Source organism: Vipera ursinii (assembly GCF_947247035.1).
Source record: "Vipera ursinii genome assembly, chromosome: Z".
Classification (NCBI taxonomy): domain Eukaryota; kingdom Metazoa; phylum Chordata; class Lepidosauria; order Squamata; family Viperidae; genus Vipera; species Vipera ursinii.
The window spans coordinates 126315951-126337175 of record NC_139517.1 but is presented as its reverse complement, the minus strand read 5'-3'; the positions used below and the strand labels follow the sequence as shown (position 1 = coordinate 126337175).

General features: G+C 45.7%; 1 protein-coding gene across 2 annotated transcripts; it reads left to right on the top strand.

Moving 5' to 3' along the window:
* Nucleotides 1–231: 231 nt before the first annotated feature.
* Nucleotides 232–14004, top strand: LOC310648896 (multiple myeloma tumor-associated protein 2). Of its 2 annotated transcripts, none has more exons than XM_083377019.1 (9): nucleotides 232–249; nucleotides 1928–2041; nucleotides 3440–3590; nucleotides 5393–5438; nucleotides 7308–7390; nucleotides 10003–10075; nucleotides 10184–10266; nucleotides 11175–11375; nucleotides 13072–14004. In XM_083377019.1, exons 2-9 carry the CDS (start codon nucleotides 1948–1950, stop codon nucleotides 13331–13333), a joined length of 993 nt encoding a protein of 330 aa, XP_083233145.1. In that variant the 5' UTR covers nucleotides 232–249; nucleotides 1928–1947; the 3' UTR covers nucleotides 13334–14004. The 2 variants fall into 2 exon arrangements, with proteins under 2 accessions (XP_083233145.1, XP_083233144.1); XM_083377018.1 differs by lacking the exon at nucleotides 232–249 and adding an exon at nucleotides 523–565.
* Nucleotides 14005–21225: the final 7221 nt, after the last annotated feature.

Genomic DNA, 21225 nt, shown 5'->3' with positions numbered 1-21225 from the left:
CTATTTAGTTTATTTCTCCCCTCAAACCCAATTTTTTTTTTCCTTTTCTGCTTTTTTCTAAACCAATTAAAAACTTCTGCCGGCATTGAACGCTAAGCGGAGCCGGTCGTAAGGAAGGAAATTTTCAATAAGCGATTCTCCCCCGCCCACCCCCGCTCCTTCAGCCGGTTGGTTCAGCCCGCTTCCTCCCCTCCTACAAGAACGGATGGTCGCGCCCAGGCTTGCGGAAGCGACGCCCGGGTTTTGCACGTGAGGTTGCAGTTGAGATTGCTGGGCTGGCTTGAACTGGCTGGCGGGGTTTTGGGGGGGGTCCTTTCCTGGGTTGGGGCTCCCCTTCAAGTGCCAGGGTCCTTGCAGTGTACCCCTTCTTTGCAATACGGTGGGGAGCCCATGCACCAGCCTTGAGGTCTGCAAACGGAGGGACGTGAAATCCCATCATTCCCAGCCGGGTGGGGCGCGTGCCAGCTAGAGTTGGGCACCGGGGTGGGTGGGTGGGTGGGTGGGGAGGCCTCGTATCCACTGAAGATTGAGAGGATTCCTATGCTCGGGGTGGTCGCTGTCCAATGTAAGATGCTCTCTTTTAAGGGTCCAGTTGGCAGAACTGGACCCCCTTTGGGGCGAGGGTGAGGCACCCGGAGGGTCTTGTTGGAGTGGGGGGACTTGATATAATTCCGGCGTCTCCACTTCCCATTAACCTTGTTTTAAAAGCTCAGCTCCTTTAAGATGGGTGGACTTCAACTCCCAGCATTCCTCAGCCAGCAAAGCTGGCTGAGGAATTCTGGGAGTTGAAGTCCACCCATCTTAAACTAGCCAAGATTGAGAACAGTGTTCTGTGAGTGTTTTTTCTCTAAAGTCTGGACTGACATCCCATTTGAGACGATGCTTCAAACTATGGCAGGACCCACGGCAGGTTGTCCTTGACTTTCAGACTTTTGTTTAGTGACCAAATTTACAACGATACTGGAAAAAAGTGACCAAGTGCTGTTTTTCACAGCAATCCCCGTGGTCACGTGATCATAGTTCAGGCAACTGGCATGTACTTTTGACAGTTTCAGTGTCCCAGGGTCACGTGATCCTCTTTTGTGACCTTCCAACAAGCAAAGCCAATGTGGAAGCCAGATTCACTTAACAACCGTGTGACTAACTTAACCCCTGCACTGGTTCACTTAACAATTATAACAAGGTTGTAAAATGGGACAGAACTCCCTTAGCAACTGTCTTGCTTAGCAACAGAAATTTTGGGCTCACTTGAGTACCTTTATAACACTGAACTTAAGACAAACCATGAATGTACAATAAGCAAACTTATACTGGCTTAGTACTCTGGTCTTGTGACTAGGTATAACCTTTTCAATCAGAATAGAGCTGCAAAAGGCCTTAGAGGTCTTCTAGTCCAACCCACTGCTCAAGCAAGAGACCCTATATTATTTCAAAATAGGTGGCTGTCCAAGTTTTTTCTTAAAAAAACGTTCAGTGATGTAGCAGCTACAACTTATGGAGGCAACTTTCTTTTCATTGGTTAATTGTCCTCACTGTTAGGAAGTTTCTCCTTAATTCCAGGTTGCTTCTCTGTCTGGTCAGTTTCCAACCACTGTTTCTTGTCCTGCCCTCTGGTGCTTTGGAGAATAGCTTGACCCCCTCTTCTTTGGGGCAGCCCCCCAAATACTGGAAGACTGCTATCGTGTTTCCACTATTTCTTCTTTTCTTTAGACTAGCCAAACCCACGTCCTGCGGCCGTTCTTCGTATGTTTTAGTCTCCAGGCCTGGGATCATCTTATTTGCTCTTCTCTGAATTTTTTTTCCAAAGCATAAACGTCATTTTTGGTAATATAGTGACCAAAACTGCATGCACTGTGCCAGGTGTGGCCTTACTAAGCAGTGGTAATGCTTCACATGAATTCCTACTTTAATCTCTCTTCTTTTCTAGATCCTGGTTAAGCCTCCACCATGTTTGGCTCCTCTCGAGGGGGTGTGCGGGGTGGGCAAGACCAGTTCAAATGGGAAGATGTGAAGACAGACAAACAACGTGAAAACTATCTTGGTCAGTCTTTTCAGATTCATAGTTTGTTTAATCAACTCCCGGGAACTGACTCCACATCTGTTTAAAGACCAGAACTGCTGGGTTCAAAGTATCTCCAGATGCAAATTCGCTGCTGGCTAAGTTAGGTTGAAACAATAGGAGCCATTTGTGATTTGGTATCTCATTGTTTCTCAGTCTTGAAAACTTTTAAGAGGGGTGTACTTAGATTCCCAGCATGCTTTAAGAGGGGAGGACTTCAACTCCCAAAATCCCCAGCAGGCATGCTTTAACAGGGGTGGCCTTCCACTCCCAGAATCCCCCAGCCGGCCATGCTTTAAGAGGGGAGGACTTCAACTCCCAGAATCCCCCAGCCGGCCCTGCTTTAAGAGGGGAGGACTTTTAACTCCCAGAATCCCCCAGCCAGGATGCTTTAAGAGGGGAGGACTTTAACTCCCAGAATCCCCCAGCCGGCATGCTTTAAGAGGGGAGGACCTCAACTCCCAGAATCCCCCAGCCGGCATGCTTTAAGAGGGGAGGACTTTTAACTCCCAGAAACCCCCAGCCAGGATGCTTTAAGAGGAATAGACTTGTAACTCCCAGAGTCCCCCAGCTGTCATGCTTTAACATGGGTGGACTTCAACTCCCAGAATTCCCCAGCTAACCTCTCCAGTAGTATTTTTCAACCTTGGTAACTGTAAGAGACTCCCTGAATTCTTTATCACCAAGAAGATGCCCACCAACCCTGACAGGGCAAGCCGCTCGTACCGTATATAAACAGACCAAACCTCTCACTCTTCTAGCACTGATGACCTTCCTTAGTTGGGTCATGAGATGTCTACAAGGAAACAACCAACCTCAGAAGGCACCAATGAGCCCACAATCCTCCTCCTCCTCCTCCTCCTCCTCCTTCCCTCCCTCCCTCCCTCCCTCCCTCCCTCCTCTTGCTCTACTCTGGAATCCCCGCTCCCTTCTAGCACTGATGATGTTCCCTAGTTGGGTCGTGAAAGGTCTGCAAGAAAACAAACTCGGACACGACCAAGGACCCCACAGTCGTTCTCCTCCTCCTCCTCCTCCCCCTTAGTTGGATCACGAGATGTCTACAAGAAAACCAAGCTCAGAGAGCGCCAAGGTCTCCCTCAGATATTTCCCAGCTCTCCCAACCAATTGGTGATATTTCAGAAGGACTAAGAGCCTCCCCCACTAGACTCTCGATCCTCCTCTGAAACCTTAACTCGGGGGGTCTTCAAACGTAGCCCTTTTATGACGTGTGGACTTCAACTCCCAGAGTTCCTCAGCCAGTGTGTCTGGCTGAGGAATTCTGGGAGTTGAAGTCCACACGTCACAAAAAGGGCCACCTTTGAAGGCCCCTGCCTTAACTGCTCTGACATTGTGACTCCTCTTTTTTTACTTACCTTTCAGGGAACTCCTTGATGGCCCCGGTGGGCCGCTGGCAGAAGGGCAAGGACCTCACCTGGTACGCCAAGGGGAAGAAAGGCGATGCATCTTTGTCCCGCAAAGAGGAGCTGAGTGCCATCCGGCAGGCAGAAGAAGAAGCTATGATGGCGGCTCTGTAAGTTTAAAACCAAACCATCTGCTGGTGATCCTTGGTCTTCCCGTAAGCTTCAGCTCTAGAGAGGAGATACTGCAAGGCGTGCGCGTGGATAAAAAAGCAGCAGACAGTTCCTGGAAGGAAGAAACGATACTTGATCAAGGAAAATATTTGTGGCTCAGGGTTCAAATGAGGGGTCCCTGGTGCTCTCTGTGCTTGGGGGTTGGGTGGGGGTGGGTTTCATGAAGACGTTTTGTGACATAGCTAGGCAACATCATCAGGGCTAGAAGGGAGGGGGGCTTGCGGAGAGGGGGAGGAGGGCTGTGGGGTCCTTGGTGCTCTCTGAGTTTGGTGGTTTTCTTGCAGACGTTTAATGACCCAACCAGGGAACCTCATCAGTGTTGGAAAGGAGGAGGAGGAGAATTATGGGACTTTGGTGCTCTCTGAGCTTGGTTGCTTTCTTCAAGATATTTCATGACGCAACGAGAGAACATAATTAGTGCTAGAAGGGATTCTAACTTAAGGTGCTGGTACTTACCTTTAAAGCCCTACATGGCTTGGGCCCGGGATATCTGCAGGACCGTCTGCTGCCGGGGACGACTTCCCATCGCCCGGTGCGCTCACACAGAGAGGGTCTCCTCAGGGTGCCGTCGGCCAGACAATGTCAGCTGGCGAACCCCAGGGGGAGGGCCTTCTCTGTGGGAGCGCCAGCCCTGTGGAACCAACTCCCCCTTGAGCTTCGGATGGCCCCGGACCTCTGGTCCTTTCGCCGCGACCTCAAGACGTTCTTTTTCCATCAGGCTGACCTGGATTGATGATGGGTTTTTAAAAGTTTTAATTTTAACTGTGTAATTAATATTTGGGGCTGTTATTTAATTTTCTCTTAACTTTTGTACTGCTGGTTTTTTTTATTGTTGTTAGCCGCCCTGAGTCCTCTGGGAGATAGGGCGGCATATAAGTCCCATTATATATAAAATAAATAAATAAACTTCTAGGGAACATCAATATTCTTATTTTTTATTTTTTATTTATTTTAATTCCATTTATATCCCGCCCTTCTCCGAAGACTCAGGGCGGCTTACAAGCTTAGCAGTAGCCTTCATTCTATGTATATGCCTGCTTGTTAGGGCTTTCACACACCCCCAAGCGGCATTATTACAAAGTCAGCTTAATTGCCCCCCAACAATCTGGGTCCTCATTTTACCTACCTGGGAAGGATGGAAGGCTGAGTCAACCTTGAGCCTGGTGGGACTCGAACCTGCACTAATTGCAGGCAGCTGGTGTTACTTAAGGAGGCATCAGCCCACTGCTCCACCAAGGCTCTTATGATATTACCTGGTTTGGTCATGAAACGTCTTGAAGAAAACCACCAAGCTCAAAGAACATCAAGAACCCCACCATACCCCTCCTCCTCCTCCCCCTCTCCTCCTCCTCCTCCTCCTCCTCCTCCTCGCAACCCCCCACTCCCTTGTAGCACTCATGATGTTACCTAGTGGGATAATGAAATGTCTGCAGCAAAACAACCCAGCTCAGGATGAAATGATAGCTACGGAAAAAAATAAAAAATAATCACACCAGCTATTAAGAAAATCAAGGACCCTTTGTTTCTCTTTCAGTATTTCCACTGACCTGGGTTGGAGAATTCAGAGGTTACTTGAAGGGAGGCAGGCCCAGCAAAGTCACCAACTTGCCAAGCTGGAAAAAAAAATAAATGTTTCGTTCTGGAGTGTGGAGAATTAGCCCAGTAGAAGCTGTCAGGAAAATTCTCCTTAATTCTAGGTTGGGTCTCTCACCCGTCTACCGTCTTGTGCTTTGTTTTGCAGGGGTTACAAGAACGTGAAAAAGCAGCCGACGGGACTGAGCAAAGAGGTATTTTTTTTAATCGATTTTTAAAAATAACAGGATGACAGAGTTGGAAGGGACCTTGGAGGTCATCTAGTCCAACCCCCCCCTGCTCAAGCAGGAAACCCTACAAACCATTTCAGACAAATGGCTGTCCAGTCTTTTCTTAAATGTGATTTTAGTGCATGGTTTCCCCAGGTTTCATACCAAACAACCATAGAATAAAATAGGGTCGCAAATACATTAACAGTTGGCTATTTCCTGAGAGGCTAATAACGAACTGTGTTTCAAAGTGTCTTGGTGCTTTAATGATAAGCTCACAGTTTGATCTCCTTTGAATTTGTGTGTGTGTGTGTGTGTGAGAGAGAGAGAGAGAGAGAGATCTTTTGATATGGCAAAAAGCATCCTGTCTCTTTGCCCCAAGGAAAACTGCAAATGCTGCTTTTAAGGAGGTGCCCAACAGGGCAAAGAAACTGTTTAATACTACTGCAACGCTCTCTACATGGGGCTGCCCTTGAGGACCACTCGGAGGCTTCAACTGGTACAAAATGCAGCCGTGCAAGTTGTGATGGGAGTTTCCCGTTACTCCCATGTAACACCTCTGCTCCGCGAGCTGCATTGGCTTCCGGTTGCCCTCCGGGTGAAATTCAAGGTGCTGGTTATTATCTATAAAGCCCTACATGGCCTGGGTCCGGGGTATCTGAGGGAACACCTGCTGCCGGCATCAAGTTCCCTTCGTCCAGTGCACTCCCACAGGGAGGGTCTTCTCAGGGTGCCACCGGTCAAAGAATGCCGGCGGATGACACCCAGGGACAGGGCCTTCTCAGTGGGGGCGCCTGCCCTTTGGAACCAGCTGCCTGTGGAGCTTAGGACTGCCCCTGACCTTCGATCATTCCGCCTAGACCTGAAGACCTGGCTCTTCAAGCTCTCTGACCCAGGCTGAGTTTTAATTGGGTTTTAACTGGGGTTTTACATGTTGCAGGGACTTAGTTTAATCTTTTTTAAATTGGTCTTAATTTTTGTATTAATGTTTTAAAAATTATACCCTGTAAACCGCCCTGAGTCCCTCGGGAAAGGGCGGTATATAAATTCAATAAATTAAATTAAATTAAATTAAATTAAATTAATTTTTTGATAGGGGATAAATTTCGACTATTCAGGCAGTCCTCGGCTTACGACCACAATAAGGACCAGCCTTTCCATTGCTAAGCGTTGCCCCAGTCTATGGCCTTTCTTGCCCCAGTCATTAAGCAAATCCTTGCAGTTGTTAAGTGAGTCACACGGTCATTAAGTGAATCCTTCCTCCCCCCATTGACTTTGCCCATCAGAAGGTCACAAAAGGGGATCACATGACGACCTGGGCTGTAAATATGAACCAGTTGCCAAGTGTCTGAATTTTCATCACCTGACCCATGGGGGATGCTGCCACGGTCGTAAGTTTGAAGAGCAGTCACAAGTTTTTATTTTTTTATTTTATTTTAATTCCATTTATATCCCGCCCTTCTCCGAAGACTCAGGGCGGCTTACAAGCTTAGCAGTAGCCTTCATTCTATGTATATGCCTGCTTGTTAGGGCTTTTGGGGGCCCCAAGCAGCATTATTACAAAGTCAGCTTAATTGCCCCCAACAATCTGGGTCCTCATTTTACCTACCTTGGAAGGATGGAAGGCTGAGTCAACCTTGAGCCTGGTGGGACTCGAACCTGCACTAATTGCAGGCAGCTGGTGTTACTTAAGGAGGCATTAGCCCACTGCTCCACCAAGGCTCTTTTTTAAGTGCTGTTGTAACTTTGAACAGTCACTAAACAAGTGGTTTGTAAATTGAAGGCTACCTACCGTCGCACAAGGGCACGTATGGTGGTTTAGCAGCCTCAGAACTGTCCGTAACTCTTTCCCAGGACCTTGCTGAAGTCTGCAAACGCAACGAAGGAGATCATGATGAGAAGAGTGTTCATCGTATCATGGGATTGGGGAGTTCACGGTAAGTATTTCGCCCTACCTGGTGGGACTGGAGGTTCAAGAAAGGTGAGAGGCAGTGTGGGCTAGTGGTGAAGTAGCTGGACCAATAACCTGGTTCTATTCAGCTCAGGAGGGTTTTGGATAGTCCCCTCCCTCTTGGCCCTAGGGCCAAGGTGGGAGAAAATGGCGTTTTCTCGGTCTCAGCAACTTGAACACGTGTGTGAACTTCAACTCCCAGAATTCTCCACTCCGCCAATGTTCATGTGTCTTTCAAGCTTCTAAGGTTGAGAAACATGGATGTAGACTATAGAAGATGAGCTGGACAAGACAGGCCAGATCCATTACCCAGACCAATAAGGGGAAAAACTGCAGGTTTTTGAGCATACAACGTAGTTTTTGAGCAGGGGGTTGGACTAGAGGATCTCCAAGGTCCCTTTCAACTTCGTTATTCTCAAATATTCCTAAATAGTCAGTCCAAAACAAGAGAGTCTGTGCAAGCGATTCACATACCTCCTTAATTCACGTATGTATAAGCGGGGGGGGGGGGGGAATAGAACACAATCAGTCTTCCAAGACACTTTTGATGGATTATGTGTTGTCAAGTTGGTGTCAACTCTTAGTGAATACCTCCTAGATCTATGTTCTGGGAGGAGCCACTAGTCTGAGGAATTCTGGGAGTTGAAGTCCATGCTGGAATTTGCAGACACTGATGTAGACAGTAAGGAGGATGATCTTCAGAGAAATAAGCCAGATTCGACTATGATGGTCTTGAAACCATCTCCCTCCCTTCCAGCACTGATGATGTTCCCTTGTTGGGTCATGAAATGTTGTCAAAGAAACCACCAGGCTTAGAGGGCACCAAGGATCCCACAGTCCTCCTCCTCTCCACAAACCCAACTCCCTTCTAGTTCTGATGATGTTACCTAGTTGGGTCATGAAACATCTGCAAGAAAATCAACAAGCTCAGAGAGCACCAAGGATCCCAAAGTCATCGTCCTCCTCCTCCTCCTCCTCCTCCTCCTCTTCCTCCTCCTCCTTCTTCTCTCCAACACGCCCCCCTCCCTTCCAGCACTGATGATGTTCCCTAGTTGGGTCATGAAACGTCTTCAAGGAAACCACCCAGCTCAGAGACCCCACCATTCAACTCTGAGCTACAAGGACTCTCTTCTGTCAAACATAAAAACAGTTTTAAAATATAACAACACTGTAAGTAGCATGATTTGCACAGCAGTTTGCAGAGAAACAGTCTGATGCACAGCTAGTCCCCGACTTACAACCGCAATAGCAACCCATACTTCCGTCACCAAGCATTTTACCTGATTTCACCACCCTTTTTGGCCACCATTGTTAAGGAAATCCCTGCAGTTGTTAACTGAATCAGGCAGTTGGTAAGCGAATCCTGCTTCCCCCGTTGATTTTGCTTGTCAGAAGTGGTTGTGAAGGTTATGTGAGCCTGGGACACTGGAACCGTTGTAAATACAATTGTTAGGTTAGTGACTCTGTCATTAAGCGAATCTGGCTTCCACCATTGACTTTGCTTGTCAGAAGGCTGCAAAAGGGGGTCACGTGACCCCGGGACACTACAACCGTCATAAATACGAGTCAGCTACCAAGCCTCTGAATTCTGGTCACATAACTCTGGGGATACTTTGATAGTCATATGTGCGAGGACCTATCATAAATCACTTTTTTTAGTGCTGTTGTGTCTTCGAATAATCACTAAACAATAATAATAATAAGGTTGGAGGCGACCTTGGAGGTCATCTAGTCCAGCCCCTTGCTCAGGCAGGAAACCCTATACCATTTCAGACAAATGGCTGTCCAGTCTTTTCTTAAAAACTTCCAGTGTTGGAGCATCCACAGCTTCTGGAGGCAGGTTGTTCCACTGGTTAATTGTTCTCACTGTCAGGAAGTTTCTCCTTAGTTCTAGGTTGCTTCTCTCCTTGGTTAGTTTCCATCCGTTGCTTCTTGTCCTGCTTTCAGGTGCTTTGGAGAATAGCTTGACTCCCTCTTCTTTGGGGCAGCCCCTGAGATATTGGAAGATTGCTATCATGTCACCCCTCACCCTTCTCTTCGTTAAAATACACATACCCAATTCCAGCAACCGTTCCCTATATGTTTTAGCCTCCAGTCCCCCGATCATCTTTGTTGCTCTTCTCTGTACCCTTTCTAGAGTCTTGACATCTTTTTTACATCGTGGTGACCAAAACTGGATGCCGTATTCCAGGTGTGGCCTTACCAAGGCATTGTAAAGTGGTATTAGTACTTCACTTGATCTTGATTCTATCCCTCTGTTAATGCAGCCTAGCACTGTGTTGGCTTTTTTGGCAGCTGCAGCACACGGCTGGCTCATATTGAAGTGATTGTCTACTAGGACTCCGAGATCCCTCTCACAGTTACTGGTTGTACATCAAGAGCTATCTGTACATTATTAGCAAGGATGAATTTTGTGTAGCTCTTCACAACAGCCTCTCCCCCCCACAAAAAAATGTCCTGTCTACACACACACACACCTAGCAGGACTGTGGGTTTGTTTTTGAGGAAAACAAATTTTCCCTTTTAAGGATGTCCACCCAAACCAAAAGCAAAAATTAAGATCTTTTCTGACCTTTAATTCCGTTTTAATTTTTTTAGGAATGCTGGCAGCAGGATGATGTTTTCTAAGGAAGATAAGGAAGCTGCCAAGCTGGGCCTCTCCGTGTTTACGGTAAGTTGTGTTGGCCGCACAACGTTGTGGCAAATCCACCGGTTGCTTCTCCTAACCACCGTCTGGGATTTTCTGATCCGTTTTCTGTTTGTGTCTCCGCCATTTCAGCATCAGCCGGCGGCGACAAAGACTGCCAGGCCCTCAACTCCTCCGCAGAAGCTGGATGAGGAAAACAAGGCCGCGGTGTTGGAGTAAGGAATCTCTCCATTTCATTTTATTTTAATTTATTTTAAAGTCCTAGGCTTATCCGCACTTCGCTTACTGACCGTTCAAAGCTGCAAGGGCAATATATAAGCTGATTTATGACCGTTTTTCACACTTATGACTGTCGCAGCATCCACGTGCTCAAAACTCAGACTCGTATTTATGACGGTGTTGCAGTGTCCCAGGGTCATGTGATCCCCCTTTTGCGACCTCCTGACAAGCAGGAAGCTAGTCTCACTTAACCGCGTGATTCACTTAGCAACCGCAGTAACCCACTTAACAACGGTGGCAAGGAAGCTCGCACAACAGAGCAAAGCTCACTTCGCAACGGTCTCGCTTAGCCACAGAAATTTTGGGCTCCCTTGTGGTCGTAAATCAAGGACCAGCTAGAATGGAGGATGTGCCATAGGGTGCCTCCAACGATTAAAACGATGCCTATAATGTAGATATTCTCTTCTATGAAATGATCAAAATTGGGACGCTTGGCAACTGACCTGTATTTATGACGGTCGTGGTGTCCCCGGGTCACGTGATCCCAGATGGGGAAGCTAGATTCGCTTAACGTCCACGTTGCTAAATTAACAATTGCAGTAAGTCGCTTAATAGCCATGACAAGGAAGGTCTTAATCTGGGGCAAAATTCACGTAAATGTCTCACTGAGCAACAGAAATTTTGGGCTCAATTATGGTCGTAACTTGAGGACTAGCTGTACCATATTATTATCTGTGACCTGCATGAGCACACACACACACACACACACACACACACACACACACACACACACACACACAGAGAGAGACCCCCTTGGGGCAGCATTTTGGCCTAGTGGGGATATTTTTGGTGGAATAAAAAAACGATATGAAAGAGGACAGTCTTTCCTTGATTTATCTGGCAGGAGCGGGGTCGTCAAGAAGTCGAAAAAGGAGAAGCAGAAGAAAAAGAAAAAGGAGAAAAAGAAAGAGAAGAAAGAAAAGAAAGCCAAGAAGAAAGAGAATAAAGAAAAGAAAGCCAAGAAGAAAGAGAAGGAAAAAGAAAAACACCAGAAGAAGACAGAGTCTTCCTCATCGAACAACTCTGCTTCAAATCATGAGAAAAGGTATCATGCTGGCTGGGGGATTCTGGGAATTAGATTCCTCCCCTCTTAAAGCATGACTGGCTGGGGGATTCTGGAAGTCCTCCCCTCTTAAAGCATGTCTGGCTGGGGGATTCTGGGAGCGGAAGTCCTGCCCTCTTAAAGCATGTCTGGCTGGGGGATTCTGGGAGCGGAAGTCCTGCCCTCTTAAAGCATGTCTGGCTGGGGGATTCTGGGAGCGGAAGTCCTGCCCTCTTAAAGCATGGCTGGCTGGGGCATTCTGGGAGCGGAAGTCCTGCCCTCTTAAAGCATGGCTGGCTGGGGGATTCTGGGAGTTGAAGTCCTGCCCTCTTAAAGCATGGCTGGCTGGGGGATTCTGGGAGTGGAAGTCCTGCCCTCTTAAAGCAAGGTGGTTAGGGGGTTCTGGGAGTGGAAGTCCACCTAGTCCAAAGAGGAATTTTTGTAAAGTTATGTCTCTGAAATTGTCCTCTACCCTCATTCCTCACTCTGTATAGCGCAAGTAGTTCTCAACTTACAGCCACAAGAGGGACCAAATTTTGTCTTGCTAAGCAACTTAGTTGTTGAGTCAGTTTTACCCAGCTTCCCCTTTTTTTTTGCCACCGTTGTTAAGCAAATCGTTGCATTGGTTAAGTGAGCCACATGGTCATTAAATGAATCCGGCTCTCCCCCCCCCCATTGAAAGCAGCTGGGAAGGTTGCAAATGGGGATCACAGTACCCGCAAATATATGCAGCCATCCTAAATATATGCCGGTTGCCAAGTGCCCAAGTTTTGATCACATGGTTGTGGGGATTACACAACGGTTGCAAGAACGAGGACCTTTTCGTAAGTCACTTTTTTCCCCCCCAGTGCCATTGTAACTTCAAGTGGTCGCTAAAAAATGGCCGTAAGTCGAGGACTACTTTACGCTGGACAGAAGGAGTGGCTCTGAGAGGCAGGAAGCAAGGTCACCTCTGAGCCAACCATTAAATAAAAGAAATTTGTGTCTGGGCTAGAACTGTCATTCGAGAAAGCGTCTCAGATAAGGCACTTTTAATGAGTCTTGCAAAATTCTTTTACTACAAGTAGTCCTCAGTTTACAGTCATCCGTTTATTGACCGTTCAAACCAACAGCAGTAGTGAATAAAACGACATGTGACCGTTTGCCTCACGACCGTCGCAGCATCCCCCGCGGTCACGTGTTCAAAATTCAGATGCTTGGCCACTGGCTCGTATTTACGACGGTCGCAGTGTCCTGGGGGGGGAAGTCACGTGATCCCCTTTTGTGACCTTGTAACGATGGGGGGGCCCCGATTCACTTAGCAACCGCATGACTAACCGCCACAGTGAATCACTTAATAACCGTGGTAAGCAAGTTGTAAAATGGGGCACCACAACTGCCTGAGAGATTTTGGGCTCAATGGCGGCCATAAGTTGAGGACTACCTGTATAACGTTAATCATAAAAGTGCTATTAGCCTTCATGATGGCTAATAGCATTAAATATATACACTCTTTCTCATAATTTTCTACAATTATGCCTAACAAAAATAATTCTGGCTTAAAATCTTGGTGTTTTTGAATCATTTTCTCGTATAATTTTAAATCATAAAAGTAGCATTACTCTCCATGATGTCGTTTTCTTAGTGTGGTCTACCTCGCGGGGCTGGCATCCATTTTGCGAATTGCATGATCTGACTTTGTCACTGTTGCTATTCACAGGAAACAGAAACCTTCTCTGGATCCTAGCTGGAGTGACAAATCCTCATCCCCGGCCCGAGCATCACACCCACACTCCGATCGGTGTGAACGCAATACAACTTCGACGCCTCCCTCCAAGCAGAAAAAGAAGGACCGACACCGAAGCCACACCCAGTCCTCGTTTTCTGGAGGCAGAACTTCAGAGTCCCGGAAACGGACATGGGGTGAATCCTTAAAATCCATCCCCGCTAAAAGGCGGCATGACACGGATTCAGACAATTGATCCATCCTTGTAAAACAAACCAGAATTTCCCATCGTGTCGTTACTTTGACCCTAAAGTGGAAACATTCTGGTTTGACGCAAAATTCCGTAACTTTTTCCTAGATGGGGGCGTTGATTTCTCTCCCGTCCGTTGTTACCGCCGCCCCAAAACGGGTTTTTTGTTTGTTTTTTGTTTTGTTCATTCAAAAGGATCCTGACCTTTAACAAACATAAAATTTATGTTAAACCGGTCAGCGAAAGTTGATCGTTTACAAGTGCCGGGTCCAAAATATGAAATTATTTGAGGTTTTCTTTTTTTTCATTTTTTTTTTACTTCTCCCGCCCAAAGTGATGAAAAGGAAGTGTCCACTACTGATTGGTCGTGCAGAATTTACTTTTTTTTTTCCTTTCAAAAAAAAAAGCAATAGGAGGCTGATTTCCAAAGATCAGAAATTGGGAATCAGATACATCCCAAACAGGACATGCTATCAGACTGCAAAAATCTGCTTCTGAAGCTCATCAAGCCAAACCAAGGACGGGAGGAATGCAAACAAGATTATGGGGTTTGTTTCTTTTTGTTGTTTGTTTTGTGTAGTGGCGACCGTTGGCCGATTTCAGAAGCAACCACGGGTCTTGTAATGACAGAACAGATTAATTACAGGTATTGTCATTAAATTGAATCATTGGGATCAGCTCAGCATCTTCGTCCCTTTTGACAAGAATACAAGGTGCTGGCCACTGATGTCTTCCCAGCTATATTCTGGCTGCGATTTTTCTTGGATCCAGGAATTTTGGGGGGATTATGCCAGCTCCAGAAGAAATAGGCTGAGGGTTATGAAAACAGCCGAGTATAAATATATAAATATGTAAATTCCTTCTGCAATTTACAAATTCTGAACCCCCTTTGAAATTTAGAAATTACAAATCTCTTTGCGGTTGACAAATTCAAAACTCTTTGCAATTTAGAAATTGCAAGCCCATTTGGCATTCAGAAATTACAAACGCTTTTGCAGCTTACAAATTCAAACCTTTTTACAATTTAGAAATTGTAAATCCCTTTGTAACTGAGAAATTTTGAATACCTTTGCAATTTGCAAACTCAAACCTCTTTGCAATTTAATTAGAAACTTTTATAATTTTCAAGTTACAAACCCTTTTGCAATTCACCAACTCAAATCCTTTTGAAAGGGGGAACTCAACCAAGCTCAGAATTCTAAGAAAATTTAATTACAGGGAGTCCTCGACTTAGCAACCATTTGTTTAGTGGCTATTTGGGACAACTTTACAACCATTGTGATATCCCTGTGGTCACATGGTCAAAATTCAGAGGCTTGGCAACTGATTCCTATTTATGACGGTCGCAGAGTCCCAAGGTCACGTGATCCCCTATGGCGACCTTCAGACAAGCAAAGTCAATGAGGAAAGCCGGATTCACTTAACAACCCTGTGACTAACTTAACAACTGCAGGAATTCTGTGGCAAGAAAGATTGCAAAATGGGGCAAAACTCATTTAACAACTGTCTCTCAGCATTGGAAATTTTGGGCTCCATTGTGGTCATAATTTGAGGACTACCTCTATATGTCTTCTACCTGGATGGTAGTCTTGCTGATCAGTTCAACCCTGAAGGCATTTGGAGTTCCATGTTAGGAAAAAAGCACTGTGCATCTTCATGAGGACTGGCATCTTGGCACTTCCTGGGAGAAAACAGATAACTAAGTTCTTATCATTTGCTAATTGTAGGTGTATTAATTTGGGGGCATTTGCACACAATATCCTCACCCATTCGGCTACGGTTTCTGGCACATTTGCAATGTCCTCTGAAGTTTTGTGTGGGTAAAAGTAGGCAACTACGCTGGTAATTCCACAATTTTCTCCTCTTCCTCGTTTTCATACAGTGGTTTTCTTTTGAAGTCACTGAAAGTGACCATTGGGGGGACAACACAGAATTTGAGTCCTCTAGAGCAGAGTTTTGCAACCTTGGCAACTTATAAAAAGAACAGACTTCCACTCCCATAATCCCCCAGCCGGCCTGCTTTAAGAGGGGAGGATTTCAACTCCCAGAATTCCCTAACCAAAGTGGTTGGCTGAGGAATTTTGGCAGTTGAAGTCCCAAGACACTGGATAGCGCTAGCAGTTCTCCGAGGGTTTGACCTATGGTGGCTCCATAGCGGGACCTTCTGAGTGGTAGCCCCCCTCTTCACCAAAAGCTGATATATAATAAATATTCTGTAATAATTTTCTGTACAGAAGAATGTGGATCTTGGAGGAGAGAAAGTGGGAAGAAATGTTGGATTTTTGAAGTGCCCTTATAATGGCTCTTATTGTGTTATTTCCGACCTTGTGTTTGTTTCTCCAAGTCATTAAAAATGGAGAAATACAGGTAGTCCTCGACGTATGATGCTTCCTTTAGTGACCGTTCAAAATTACAGCGGCACTGAGAAAAGTGACTTATGACCATTTCTCACATCCAAACATCCCCAAGCATCTGATCAAAATTCAGACGCTTGGCAACTGACCCATACTTATGGCGGTCGCAGTGTCCCGGGGTCACATGATCTCCTTTTGCAAACTTCTGACAAGCAAAGTCAATGGGGAAGCCAGATTCCCTTAACAACTGATTTACCAACATGTCAACTGCAGCTGTTCACTTAACAGCTGTGGCAAGAAAGGTTGTAAAATGGGGCTAAAGTAACTTAATAAATGTCTCACTTAGCAAAAAAAAATGGGGGCTCAATTGTGGCTGTATGTTGAGGGTTGCCTGTATTAATAATGTGATAAAAGTATTAGGAATAATATCAGATCCTGGTTGTAGATGGTCACTAGATGGCAGCAAAGGCTTTTTTAAAAAGAAGGGAGATATGTTTCTGTTTTTTGTATCTTTTTGCTGCCCTCTTCTGGCCCTCCAAAGTGTTACAGGCTAAATCTGGTAATCTACAGATAGTCCTCGATTTAACAATTATTTAGTGACCATAGTTACAACAGCACTGGAATGCCGTTTTTTATACTTATGACCATTACAGAATCCCTGTGGTTATGTAATTGGCATCTAATTCATATTTATGATAATTGCAATGTCCGGGGGGTCTCATGACCCCCTTTTGCAACGTTCTGATAAGCAAATTCAATGGGAAAAAGCCAGATTCCCTTAACAACTGTGGCAAAATGGTCGTAAAATGGGGTAAAACCCATTTAAGAACTGCCTTGCTTAACATAATGGAAATTTTGGGCTTTTCTGAGATAACAATTGCATCAAGTTATTTTAAGCTGCTTTTGCTCCAATCCAATCTGAGACTGCAAAAGAATGGGGGGAAATTGGAGAAAATTTGGAACGCTGTTCCCTTAAATTAAAATTTAGCGGTTAGCTAAAAAATTAAAATTCATGTTAAAATTCAATGCAAGCTTCATTTAGTTCTTGGGTTAAACTGAACGTGAATGTTAAATTTTGAATTAACATTGTCATGAATATTTCCATGAAAGTTTTCAAGACGTTTTAATTCTCCACACCAGACTCCCGGAGTCTCTTCATATTCTCCTTGCTTTATATCATCTTTTTTTTAAAAAAAAAAAAATGGAGGGAACCACTCCAAGAAGAGCAGCCCTAAATTTAATTCATCGATTAAGTAATAAATCAGAAATTAAAATCTGTGTGTGTGTGTGTGGGAAATACCGATGCATCGAATGAAGTGGAGAAAAGTAACAGGTGGCCCTAAAAGTAACATTAAAATGAAATAAAGGCAGGGAGGGAGGGAGGGAGGGGAGGGAGGGAGGAAGATGGAAGGAAGGAAGGAAGGAAAAAAAGATGGAAAAAGGGGAGGAAGGAAGATAGGAAAGGGAGGAAAGAAAGAAAAAAGATGGAAAGAAGAGAGGGAGGGAGGAAAGAAAGAGGAAGGGGAAAAGATGAAATGAGGAAGGAAGGAAAGAAGGAAGGTGGGAAGGGGAGAAGAGGTGGAAGGAAAGGAAGGAAGGAAAGAAAGATAGGAAGGGGGAAAAGATGAAATGGAAGGAAGATAGGGGGAAAAGATGGGAGGAAGGGAGGAAGGAAAGAAGATAGAAAGGGGAGAAAAGATGAAATGGAAGAAAGATAGGGGGAAAAAGATAGGAAGGGAGGAAGGGGAGAGTAGATGGATGGAAGGAAAGGAAGATAGGCAGGGGAAAGGGGAAAGAAGGAAGAAAAAGGAAAAAAGGGAAAGAAAAAGGAAAAAGAAAAACATGGAAAAGATAAAATGTTTTCTTTTTTTAAACTGGAAAAGCAGGAAAAAAAAATATATCACTTTGGGTGTTTTCTTTTTCTTGCTTTTAATGGCAAGAAAATTGATACGGGTCTCCCTGCCCTGGACTTGGAAGGATGCTTTTCACTCAATTGTTTTACAAGAGGACACAAGAGGCCATAAATCCGTGCAATTGATGTCTTTTTTTTTTTATAAAGCATATTTCTCAGTTTAGGGCTTGGGGCTGGCTGGTGCCTGAGCTTCCTGCTATAAGGGGGGAGGGGGGAGGGGCGAGGAGAGGAAGTGGGGCCCAACGACACCCCAGCCCCCCAATAATCTCCTTACATAACAAAGATGGTGGGAAGGGTGGAACTTCTCACCTACGTGTTAAGTAGGGGAATCTGGTGAGAAAAGCAGCTTTATGGGCAAAACCGGGGGTCATAAGCCCCCAGGAGAGGGCAATCCAGCCCCCCTCCCCCCCAAAAAAAACCGAGGGGCAGAAAATTGTGAAATTGGGGTGTCGTAAAAGAACAAAACCAAGCCACACACACACACACACAGGCTGACAAAACAGCCTGTTGCTTGAAAATTTCCCCAGGCCATTGCAAAGACACACACACAGAGACACACACACACACACACACACAAATGTGGAATTTATGCAGCTAGAAATATGCATTTACACAGTCTGGGGTGACACAGCTTTGGCCTTTGCAAACGGTCCAGGTCGGAAAGCTCTGGGGCATTATGGGAAATTGCACTTGGCGTCAGGACAGGCTGCTGCATCTCTGAAAGTGGACGGAGAGGCCAGCTGTCCAAGTGGGTTGGGAGAATGACAAAATTTCTGACCGTTTGGGCTAGGAAGGCTTTGCAAGAGGGGAGGGGCAGAGACTGCGCCAGGTGTTGTCAACTAGGCAACTTTAAGAACGGTGGACGCATTAAAAGGGGGAGGCTGGATGGGGAATTCTGGGAGCTGAACTCCTCACGACTTCACTGTGGCCCAGGTTGAGAAGAAGTGATGATAGCTCACCTTTGCCCTTCAGTGTATTAGCAAGAAACTGGGTCCAAAACAGGCAACCCTAACCCCCTCCCCCAAATCTTCTGAGGACCAAACTCTACCAACCCCATAATGCCCTACAAATTTTCCACAGGAATTCTGGGAACTGAAGGGTCAACCCAAACGAGGGCAGGGGACAGGATGGGAGAACGTAGAACTTTGCCACTGACTCGTATTTAATGACAGTCGCAGTGTCCTGGGGTCACGTGATCCCCTTTTGTGACCTTCAGACAAGTAAAAATCAGGGGACAGCCAGATTCACTTAACAACCGTGTGATTCACTTAACAACTGTAGTAAGAAAGGTTGTAAAAACGGCAAAATTCGCTTCATTGTTTCGTTTAGCAACAGAACGTTTGGGCTCATTTGTGGTCATAAGTCAAGGACTATCTGTACGCAAAGTAGTCAGAGGCTTCATCCTCACGATAACTGTTCAAAAATTGACCCACAATTGAACCAAATTTTTTTTTGGGGGGGGGGGAAAAACTAGCCAAAGAAAGATTTTGAAAAACGGGCAGATCCAGCAGGGGGCAGTAGAGAACCAAGTACAGGAAAAAAAAAACCTGCACAGCTGGAAAAAAGCTGGGAAAATCAACTTTTAATCATGGATGGGAAGTGACTTGAAAAATATTGGGGTTTTTTTTAAGAAAATAGGCTTGGGTTGTTTTTTTTGTTTGACCATTGATTAGATTAAAATTAAGGGAAGAATATTTTATGAGCGCTTTCCCCCCTCTCCCAGAATATTTGTTATTAGTAGTTTAAGGTATTTTAAATATTGATTATTCATGTAAACTTTTGAATGTGCTTCCTTCCATCCTATTCTTTCATCTTTCCCTTCTCTTTCGCTCTATGTCTTTCAGCCTTTCTCCCTCCCTTTTTCTTTTTCTTTCCTCTTTTTTCTAGCTCTCCACTCAATTTCTTTTCTTCTCTCCCTCCCTCCCTCCCTCCCTCCTCTCTTTCACTTCCTCTGCCTGTCATTTAATCAGCGATAAGTTTGCTCCTCTAATTACAAACTAATGGTTGCTGGCAGGTCTTTGTGATAAGGTAAAAAGCATCTCGGGCCGAAGAGATTATGGGGGAATAGTCCTCAACTTACAACTATAAGGGAGATCAGAATTTTCATTGTTAGGAACAGCGTTTCTTGTGAGCTGTGCCTGATTTTAGGACCTTCCCTGCCACGGTTGTTAGGCTCACTGCAGTCGTTAAGTGGATCAGGCAGTCGTTAAGCAGATCTGGCTTCTCCTGTGCACTTTGCTCCTCGAAAGCCAGCTGGGGAAGTCGCAAAAAGGGGATCACATGGACTCCAGGATGCTGCGAGCGTCATAAATGTTAGTCGCCAAATGTCTGGATTTTGATCACGTGACCATGGGGACGCTACAACGGTCGTTAAGTGTGAAAAACAGCAGTGAGCCCTTGCTGTTGGCCACTAAGAGAATGGTCAAGGACGACCTGGAATCCTTTGTATCTACTCCCAAGTAGATCCTGTTCCTTTCTGGCAATTGATTCCCCATCAGAGGCTCAAAATTGAATCCAGCAGCAAATCTTCTCCAACGCCACCCGGCCCCTCCCCGTTGCTGTGGGGAGGCAGCCTGGCCCTTCCCCACCACGCTGGGGCTGGCCCAGTTACAGAGGAAGCTTCCGTGGACAAGCTGGGAACCCAGCCTCAGCTTCCAGGTTTCTAGTCCACATGCTCTCTGATATTTGGAGGAGACTCAAGTTTGCCTGGAGAAAAAGGCCCAGGCCGTTTCCTCTACAGCTGAAGCTACGGGTGGTCCTCACTTAATGACCGGTTGTTTTTCAACCGTCAGCCAAGCGTAAAACACCCTGAGGGTTCACAATGCTCAGGCTGCCGCCCTTAAGCCACGTGATCGCACGTCGGGTCGTGCCCATGACCAGTCGCGGTGTTTTTGTGCTTGTGTGACTGCAATTCCCTATTTTTTTAACCAGCCTTTGGGAAAAGGAATGAGTTTCCTTAAGCACCAAGAAAAAGGCCGGAAAATTACTTCCGGTCTTATGGGTGCTTCAATGTATGACCGTACTTCCAAGCTGTTATAGTTTTTAAGTCCAGGACGATTTATAGTTGAGTCATTAACCCTAACCTTGCACTGCAACCAACAGGAGTGATCAGAAGCAGGCACATTCAGCCTCTTCTCATTTTACTCAGCATTCAGAATAATCGGGTTGGGAGGGACCTTGGAGGCCATCTAGTCCAACCCCGCTTGAGCAGGAGACCCTATATACCATTTTCAGACAGACAGCTGTGCGGTCTCTCCTTAAAAGCCTCTAGTGAGGGAACGAACACCCACCACTTCTGAAGGCAAGTCGTTCTACTGGTAGAATTATCCGCAAAGGAAATTTCTCGTTAGCGCTCGGCAAGTTCCCTCCTTGCTTGGTTTCCATCTGCGGCTTCTTGCCTTCCTGCCAAGTGCCTTGGAGAAGAGGTCGACCACCACCCCGCTTTGGGGCAGCCCCTCAAATATTGGAAGACTGCCATCACGTCTCCCCCTCGTCCTCCTCTTCATTAAACTAGGCTTGCCCAATTCCTGCAACCGTTCCATTTTTAGCCTCCAGCCCCCTAATCATCTTTGTTGCTCTTCTCTGCACTCTTTTTTTCTCAACATCTTTTTTTTTTCTTAAATACCGTGGCC

Coding starts and splice junctions, on each gene's coding strand:
- LOC310648896 (XM_083377019.1), top strand. CDS start 1,948: ATGTTTGGCTCCTCTCGAGGGGGTGTGCGGGGTGGGCAAGACCAGTTC. Junction 2,042..3,439: donor ACAACGTGAAAACTATCTTG/GTCAGTCTTTTC, acceptor CTTACCTTTCAG/GGAACTCCTTGATGGCCCCG. Junction 3,591..5,392: donor GAAGCTATGATGGCGGCTCT/GTAAGTTTAAAA, acceptor TTTGTTTTGCAG/GGGTTACAAGAACGTGAAAA.